At 31.6% G+C, this 9327-nt stretch overlaps 2 protein-coding genes across 2 annotated transcripts; one reads left to right on the top strand and one right to left on the bottom strand.

The window, feature by feature from the left end:
• The first annotated feature begins 278 nt into the window (after nt 1-278).
• LOC143530336 (ribonuclease MRP protein subunit POP4-like) lies at nt 279-2876 on the top strand. Its single transcript, XM_077025893.1, has 8 exons — nt 279-449; nt 619-654; nt 1728-1804; nt 1890-2131; nt 2217-2285; nt 2374-2432; nt 2528-2629; nt 2716-2876. The coding sequence occupies exons 1-8, from the start codon at nt 311-313 to the stop codon at nt 2811-2813; spliced, it is 822 nt and encodes a 273-aa protein (XP_076882008.1). The 5' UTR covers nt 279-310; the 3' UTR covers nt 2814-2876.
• Nucleotides 2877-5771: 2895 nt separating this feature from the next.
• Nucleotides 5772-8384, bottom strand: LOC143530335 (cytokinin riboside 5'-monophosphate phosphoribohydrolase LOG3-like). The gene is made up of 7 exons (XM_077025892.1): nt 8156-8384; nt 7655-7752; nt 7459-7489; nt 7014-7113; nt 6336-6406; nt 6107-6250; nt 5772-6012 (listed from the first exon to the last, which is right to left on the bottom strand). Exons 1-7 carry the CDS (start codon nt 8273-8275, stop codon nt 5920-5922), a joined length of 657 nt encoding a protein of 218 aa, XP_076882007.1. The 5' UTR covers nt 8276-8384; the 3' UTR covers nt 5772-5919.
• Nucleotides 8385-9327: the final 943 nt, after the last annotated feature.

Genomic DNA, 9327 nt, shown 5'->3' with positions numbered 1-9327 from the left:
AACCCTAATTTGCAGGGACTAGGGTAAATTCACATACGCGATTGAAATCAAAATCGAAAATTTCTGAAGGTAAATCACCAATCCTATTTGGGTTAGGGATTTAAAGTTTCAATAATCTATATAATTAATTGTTTGTTCTTTGTTAAATCTTATCAGAGGTTTATATGGTTATTCACCGCAAAAATACTATCTTTATCCAACATCCAACCAACCCTCTTGATGTTATATGAATTAAGTTATTGTAGGAGCATATGATTTGATTATGTAGTGTTGCTGTATGTAGATACACTAAATATATTTGTATGCTGCGATGACAACCAATCTTGCTTTTGAGGCGATTGCACGGAGAGAAGCACACGAGCTTCAGCTACAACAGAAAAACAAAAATAATAAAAGGTTTCTTGAAAAAACCCGAGCTGAAGATTTTGCGAGTACTCCATCTAAGAAAGGTGTTTTGAGCTAACCCTTTTTTATTTACATTGTTTTATATCTAGTTTATTCGTATTTTAAGCTTTACCTTTGGCTATATGATGTACATTAATGATTAACTGGTTGAATAGTAAAGATGATCGTGTTAATCAAACGTTTTGTAAATGATGGTGCTTTTGGCATTTGCAGGCAAATACTCTTTCACAGGGCAAACTGCTGCACGAGGTATGGATCTTGTTTATTGCTTTTAGACATGTAAATGAACCTAGCGTTCAGTAAACCATTCGGCGGGAAGTTCGTTTATCTAATAAACGAAAGAACATGAACAAATCTTTTGGTTCATTTAGTTAAACGGATGAACAAGAACACATGTTCGTTTATGTTTGTTTGCTTATGTTTGTTCGTTTACGTTCATTAATGTTTGTTTACATATCGATTCATATTTATAGGCCTGTTACAATCTTACAATTTTTATAGATTTATGCAATTAAAATATCACCAGTTACATTTTAGTCTAATTTTATAAACTTTTTTTAGGTTTAACATAATGATATTCATTCATCTATGTTAAGTTATGTTTGTTCATGAACCGTGCGTTTATTCCATTAACGAACGAACATAAATGAACATGAACACACTCGTTTTCTTAACGAATGAGCACGAACAAGAAACTCCTTTCGTTATTGTTCGTGTTTGATCGTTTGTTCGGTTAAAGTTGAACGAATGAACACGAACAAGAAACTCCTTTGGTTATTGTTCGTGTTTGATCGTTTGTTCGGTTAAAGTTGAACGAATGAACACGAACAAGAAACTCCTTTCGTTATTGTTCGTGTTTGATCGTTTGTTTGGTTAAAGTTGAACGAATGAACACGAACAAGAAACTCCTTTCGTTATTGTTCGTGTTTGATCGTTTGTTCGGTTATAGTTGAACGAATGAACACGAAGAAGAAACTCCTTTCGTTATTGTTCGTGTTTGATCGTTTGTTCGGTTATAGTTGAACGAATGAACACGAAGAAGAAACTCCTTTCGTTATTGTTCGTGTTTGATCGTTTGTTCGGTTAAAGTTGAACAAATGAAAACGAACAAGAAACTACTTTCGTTATTGTTCGTGTTTGATCGTTTGTTCGGTTAGAGTTGAACAAATGAACACGTACATGCCCCTTTCGTGTTCCTTTGGTTCATTTACAAATTACAAGCTTAACTGTCCTTCAAACAAACAACAGTGTTATGTATCTATTGTAATAAAACATACATTTATTATTATTATTATTATTATTATTATTATTCAATTATACAGATGCAGAACCAGATCATCCTATATATCTTCCACTCTCTCACCCTGTACATGAGAAATTAGCAATGCCAAATCTTGAGGTTTTATATCTTTTACTTTATTTTATCATGTTTATTATATAGTTTGAGTTAACCGATTATTTCAGTATGCTATAAACATATGCAGGTAAATGTGATGGACAAGATGTTACATGAACTTTTGCAAAATGGCGATATTGCGCAAAATTACATGCAAGGCTCCAGAAAAATGAAAATTGATAATAGGATCAATCTCGATAATAAAGTGCAAGAACACAAAATGGAACTTTCAAAAGTTTTACAAAGCCATTCAAAGAGATCTAAAAAACACATGTCGATGAAGCAACACAAGAAAATCGGATCATTAGATTTGCCTCAAGATCATCATAAGTAAAATATCAAAATGACAGTTATATTTTCCCTCCTTTTGTTGTTTCAGGTCTTCTAAAACATTTTTGTTTGTGTTTTGTTACAGGTTTGAAATGTTTCAACCGATGCATGATATGTGGAAAGATTACATGGCCAAACTTTTAAAAAGTGTCGGGTAAGAATTCTGTTTTTTGGTTTTATTTAGATTTTAGTGTTTATTCAAGAAAGTTTGAATCTTTTTGTAATTATGATGAATCTTGCAGGAAAAGCCAAATGCTTCAATGTATTCTTGGTGCGGATCTTCATGGTGCACATATTCTAGGTTAAATTCATAGTATTTTATCTCTATGTATGGATATACATTTACTTTTCTTTATGTTACATTAATCTGTGGTTTGTTATCTTTGTTTGTTGCAGTTGTGGATTGTAAAATGGCTGTCTTTAAGGGTGTGAGTGGAATCATGATCCGTGAAACCGCTGAGACGTTTGGGATAATCACAAAAGATAATAAATTTAAAGGTAACAATCATTTGTTTTATAAACATTTACTTATTGGGCTCAGTTAAAAACCATTGTTGTACTAATGTTTTTATACATATATTTAGTTGTGTTGAAGAAGATTTCTGTGTTTATGCTGCAAGTTGATTGTTGGAAGATTACACTGTATGGAGATAAGTTGACCTCTAGAAAAGTTGGTCAATGATTTGACTAATCAAAGTCAACTTAAAATTTTGACTAGAGAGTAAGAGATGCAGGACCTGGTTTGTTATTTATTTAATATTTACCAAGTTTTCCTTTTTGCAAAATCTTAACATTTGGTAATTGTTCAAAGCATGCATGGTTGGTTGGTTACATTCTTTTATATATTTATGTAATAATATTAAAGCTTTTGTCAAAGTCAGTTTTGCTAGTCAAGCAATAAACTTCAGATTCCAATTCCACACCCCTATATAAATTCTTCCATCAAATTATTTTAAGTTTGTCATAGCGGTTTTCAATCGACCGATCCCACAACTAAAACAAGTGACATACATACATCATGTAAATTATTAACCAAGAACACGAGGTCGAATTTGATCACTACACATGTAACTGGACACTATATCATAAAGCTTGCAAAATTCTTTTTTCAAGCAAATATTGAACCGGACCTACAATAGTACGGGTACATAATTTGTTTATCAACTTGTAACATGGCTGCTGGTAAAAACTCACATTCCAATATTTTTATTCTACCTACAAATGTCCTTGGTAGCTTTTTCTAGTGGCAAAGCACCATGGTTGGTGCTTGTAATTTGGTAGCTTTTTCTAGTGGCAAAGCACCATGGTTGGTGCTTGTAATTTGTAATCACCATTTAAATGCTAATGTGTTGTTACATATAGAAAGTTATATAATTATTACAAATCAACAGAAACAATAATCATAATAATAACGACGAGTATAAAGATTGCTGGCTATTTTGACCGAAATTAATATTTCATTGTTTCATTTATATGCTAGTTAGCAGTTACTTTAATCAAATGTAATGCCTTAGGTGGTGTTTGTTTTCTGAAAAAAGATTTGCAGGAGCTTTTCTGCCTACATCACGCATACAAGAGCTTCAGCAGAGTGTTTGTTTTATCGCAGACGTTTCATTAAAAACACCAGCGTAGTCTCTTTTTGGTGCAGGTCTGACCCAACCTCTTTTTACCTCATAAACCATCGTTTTCCTTCATAGACTCTAAACCCTAGCCACCACCCCTCACCCCTCCACAACCCCTACTCCATCGATTGAAATTCAACACTCGAGGCATAAATCTACCGTGCTCTTCTTCGCTACCTCTCTTCCCCGCTGCTCTTTGCCACCGCCTGCTGTCTCTTTTAAGTTTCAAATATTAGTTTTGTTTAAATTTCAATTTATTTTAACAATATGAAGAAGTTAATATAACAAACAAAAACCTTCTTATTACAGATGCAGACATTTGATCCGCCTCTTTTTCTACATAGGTCTACAGATGTGGTTTGCAAACTACAATCATTTTAACTCTTAAAAAACAAACCGCACCTTAGTTGCTAGAATAATCTATAAATAGAAGTTCACTTGTAAGTTTTAGACAACTTTTTAAATGATAATAAAATTCCAACCACTTTGGTGTTATGTAAAACTTTACTAGTACGTGTCTAGCTTTTATTTCTGATGTCAAATAGTAATAATAATAATATAATAATATTGTTTTTATTTTCTTTGTTAGATTGCATAAAACAACACCCAACAAAAAGAAAAAGTGAAAGGGAATGGAAGGATATTTGAATATTAAAGAGTGGGAAGAGAAATGCTTCCATAATTATTACTTATTGTACATCAAAATAGACTTGTTAACAACTAAAGTGATCACTTTGTGTCACATTCCTTGATATATTCTGATTAACGAAAAAATATGTTGTTAATTACTAAAATTTTAGGTATTGACTTTGATTTATGGTTGAAATAAAATAAAACAGGAGGACCATTCTTATTATTATTTCTAAGTGATTATGATTGTGTCCCAAAAGGACATGTCCCTCCACAGACAAGACGAGGCATAATATGATTGGTGATAGTAGTAATTCTTTTGGTCAAATCTAGAATGTGGGTTTGATGTCATTGGCTAAATCTATTCTTGTCTTTTGCTACAACCTTAACACCTAACAATGTTGTAAGTTTGAGAGAGATAACATATATAACTAATCATGTAGTTGTAGTAGTCGCTAGAAGCTGTCAAGTTTATCGATTGGAGATTGCGAATACTCAGCTTAGTTAGGAAATACTCAGGAATTACTCACCGAGTATCGAGTCTAAGCAAGGAGTATTGGGGAATTCATTTTTGTATTGATATTTTTCATTAAATATTAGTTTCATCAAATTTTTTAAACTCAAGTAAGTGTTCTATATTTCGTTATTTTTTTAAAGAATATATCATAAAATTGATTGTTTTATTATTCACTTTAATATGGGTATAATACACATATATTAAAATGACATTTTTAAAAGGTGTAAAAGACGATGCGTTAGACTGTATGGGAATGTCAATAATGAATTATGTTAAGCGGTTATGCGCCCAAGCCTTAAACGGTATTTTCATTGCTAAATGCACGTTGCATTTATTCTAAAAACTAGCATTCATACATGAACACAAGCCCCCTCACCAAAAAGAAAAGGAAGAAAACACACACACACATACACACACACACACTTGTCGCTTACTCATTGAATTCTATGCTTCTTAGACAAAATCCACTTTATACTTAGACCAACCCCAATAATATGTTAAGAACCATAAAAACTTTATAAAACACTTATATGTGTATCATGTTTAAAGCAATATATACAAGTATATATTATATGATTTCACTATTCTTAACATAATGGTTATGAAAGAACTTTAATAAGTGTATTTTTGCCTTTTTTGAGTTTTTTTTCTCTTCATCCTAATCCCATGTCGCATTTATCAAAAAGTTGATAGCCATATGGAAACTTGATGTCAAAGAAATTGAAGTTGCATATAATAATCTATCCTATAAAAGAAATTGAAGGATAAAGAACAAGTTAAGAGTTTCCCACATATTTTTTTAAAGTCATTTCTTCTTCTTCAATAATTTACAAAAAAAAAAGAAATAGAAAGAAAGAAACACTAAGCCACTTCACATCAAGACTCTAGTTAAAGCAAAACCCTTTTCAAAGTTAGCACCTTTTTCCTTCCACTGCCACAAATCATCCCTTGATATATCAAAAAGAACAAGAAAACAAAAGGACCCATCCCATATGTTGTTGTTGTTATGATTTGATTCATCACCTAGAAATATCACACTCAGTGTACCCAAGCTGTTGCTCCATTTCCCAGCTCAACTTTGAAGCAACTCTTTCATGGCATGGCACATACTCCTGATATAAGTCAGTCAGTCAGTCAAACAGTTGACTTTCATATATGTTTGACCTCAAAAGTCAAAAGATTTTGAAAAAATTAAATTTAAATTACCTCAAGCTTTCTAACCAAATCCTTAGCCGTTGGCGCCAACACAATGATGTGGCGAGCACTCGGGCTGATGAACCCTTCCTCAACCGCTTTGTCGATGAACGTTAGTAACGAGTTGTAGTATCCATCCACATTCAACAAACCAACCTGCAAGATTCAAGATTTAATTTTTTTTTTGTTATATAAATTCTTTGGCTTTGAAAAATAAAAAAAATGGATTTATAAAATTTACCGGCTTATCATGAATACCGAGTTGAGCCCAAGTTATCACCTCAAGCAACTCCTCAAGAGTGCCATATCCACCTGCATTTCATATTACAAAATGTAATTCCTCTGTAACTTATTTTACTAAAATTTTATCTTGATAATTATATATATGAATATCATAAAATTTATATCAAGTACAGAATCTGAGGTCTTCATGGAGTGAACTTTAACTAAATTTGGTCAATTTCAGGGTAACAATCAATATTTATGACAGAATCTGAGGTCCTAAGGGTTACTCATCAATGACAGTCACTATCATGTACAATTTCTTGATATGATAACAAAAAAACACACTTTTTTAATGAAAACAAGTTTATATTTTTTTCTTTCCAAAAGCATGTACCTTCTGCATACATAAATGTACTTTTGTTCTTGGCAAGACCAAGAATCATTTTTCTTGATAATCAACTCTACTTAAGAGATTTGAAATCATAATATTTCATTTTTTTTATCAATTGAAAAGTCAAAGTCCATACTTTCATCATCTTTAATATGGCTTCACAAAGATTCTTTCTTTAATTAATATATATGAATGAAAGAATAAGATATATAAAAGCAGCTGGAGCCTATGTTTATCTAATGGTCAAATGTCTATGAGATTTTAGTGAAAGAATATTAAAAATGTTGCAGGGCTTATATTAACCTGGTAAAGCAATAAAAGCATCAGAATGCTTTGCCATTTCAGCTTTCCTTTGGTGCATATCTGCCACTGCTTTCACTTCCCCTACAGTTTCACCAGTTAACTGCAAACCAACAAAAATAAAGGTCTTTGAATAATCTTTTACAGTTTTCAGTACACATATATACACACACACATATATGTATGTATATCTATGTGTATGCATATTCAGTGAATGCCAAGAAAGAATGGTACAGGCTGCAAGTTTCAGGAAAAAATAACACCAGAAAAGGGAAAAAAAACATATAAATAATTTGAAACCATGATTTCTTGATAGTTAAATATAACTAATACTAGGCTCAAGAAAACTTCTTTACTAAACAAGTAATAATATTTATATACATTTTCTGTATTATGTAATATAAATATATGAAAAGTTTAAAGACTTTTGATTAATATTGAGACATACCTCTCGAGGCATGAGTGTCTTGGGAATAACCCTGCAGAAGAAGAGAGACAATAACATGACAAAAAGTTAGTTTAATCAAAGAAAACCCCAACAACAAACACACTGATTCTGTTCCTTAATCATTCACTGTTAATCTCTATTAAAAAAAAAACCTTTTTACTATTTAGAGTCAGTAATAAACTAATAATAAACTTACCCAATAACATGACGACCACCTTCATGAACAGCTTGTGACACTAGTCCCATTAATCCAATGCTTCCTCCACCATATACCAAATCAATGTTTCTTGAAACCTGCAGATGATATTATTAACATGCAAAGAATACATTTTGTGTATTGAAGAAACAAGAATCTTGAAAAAGAACACATTTTTATGGTTGGTTTGAATCAAGCAATCAAATCCCACCAAGAAACAGACATAATAATCTTGAAAAGAACATATTTTTATGGTCGGTTTGAATGAAAAGCCCATCAAGAAACAAGAATCTTGAAAAAGATCACATTTTTATGGCTGATTTCAAACAAACAAACCCTTAATACCAATATAACATACAAAGAATAAAGATTTAGGATAAAACAAGATTCAAAACAAAAAATGTCTTTTTATTATTTTTATTTTTTTTTTAAAACCCATAAAAAGTAGATTTAAAATCCCCAAAAAGAAGAAAAAAAATATATATATATATATATATATACCAATTCATTTCCAAGCTCAACTGCAGCATCTTGATAGCTAGTCTTCTTTCCTTGACTACTCCCACAAAAAACACAAATTCTTTTGAACTTTGATACCTTCATTTCACTATCTCTCTCCATTTGGAAATGAAATAGTTGATTGATAATAATAATAAGAAAAGAAGAAGAAGAATCTGCAGGCTGGTATATATATATATTTCAAGGTTAAATAAACCTTTCAAGAAACAAAATTGTGTGTGACTGCAGAGAGCACTAGTAGTATAAATATTTTTGAGAGGGGGGGTCTGTCTTCTGTCTATTTGTTTAGTCCTTTTTGGACTCACCACTCACTCATCAACCGTGCTTATATTTTTTTAAGGACTTTTGGCACGTGACTTACCTATAATTTCATACCCAACCTAGCACGTGCAGGACACAATTTGTTTTGGGCATTCATGTATTAATTAGACAATAAACAAATGTCATTGGTTTATAGAAAAAAAAAACAGTCCTAGTTTCCTTATTATTCCCTAGCTAATATTGTTAGAAACAGAGTGGCAACCAATGGATATAAATCCACAATCAATATGGTTCGGTCAAGGTGATCTACTTCCACGATTACAACGAGAGTTTCTCTTTATTAGCCAAATGCAAGATTCCGATTACATAGCGAATATATATGAAGATAATTAAGTTTAATAACTTAATGAACATGAAACAAAATATGAGTCTAAAACCGGCCCTCAATCTTAGCATTCACGAACCCAACAAGGCAACAAATATGACTACAAAGGAGTTCCACCTTCATTGATATATTTGATAACTTTTGAGAATCCCTTATCGTTGTAATTTTCTTAAAAGTTAAAACCCTAGTCGTTACATGTACTTTTGTAATTCTGTCACCGTCCGTCCGTCCATCTTGATCGTCTTTCCATCCTTCATCTTTACTCTTTCTTCCTATAATCACCATGTAGTCATTGCTACATCTCCATTCATTTGTTTTTTTTCTCATGTAATAAATTATGAAGTGTTAGTATTACACGAATTTTAGGAAGAATTTTTAATTTTATTATTTGTTGTTTCACCTGAAGAACTTATGTTGGCACTTAAAGAAATTATGTGTGACAAATCAAACAAAGTGAGATATGTTTAAACATTACAATGAATAATGATATATGAATGAAGAAACACAT

This window comes from Bidens hawaiensis, unplaced genomic scaffold (genome assembly GCF_021521415.1).
Source record: "Bidens hawaiensis isolate Kalapana, Puna unplaced genomic scaffold, B.hawaiensis_p1.1 tig00008933_1, whole genome shotgun sequence".
NCBI classification, from domain to species: domain Eukaryota; kingdom Viridiplantae; phylum Streptophyta; class Magnoliopsida; order Asterales; family Asteraceae; genus Bidens; species Bidens hawaiensis.
Note: the sequence above shows the minus strand (reverse complement) of the source record. Positions and strands in the feature narration are given on the sequence as shown.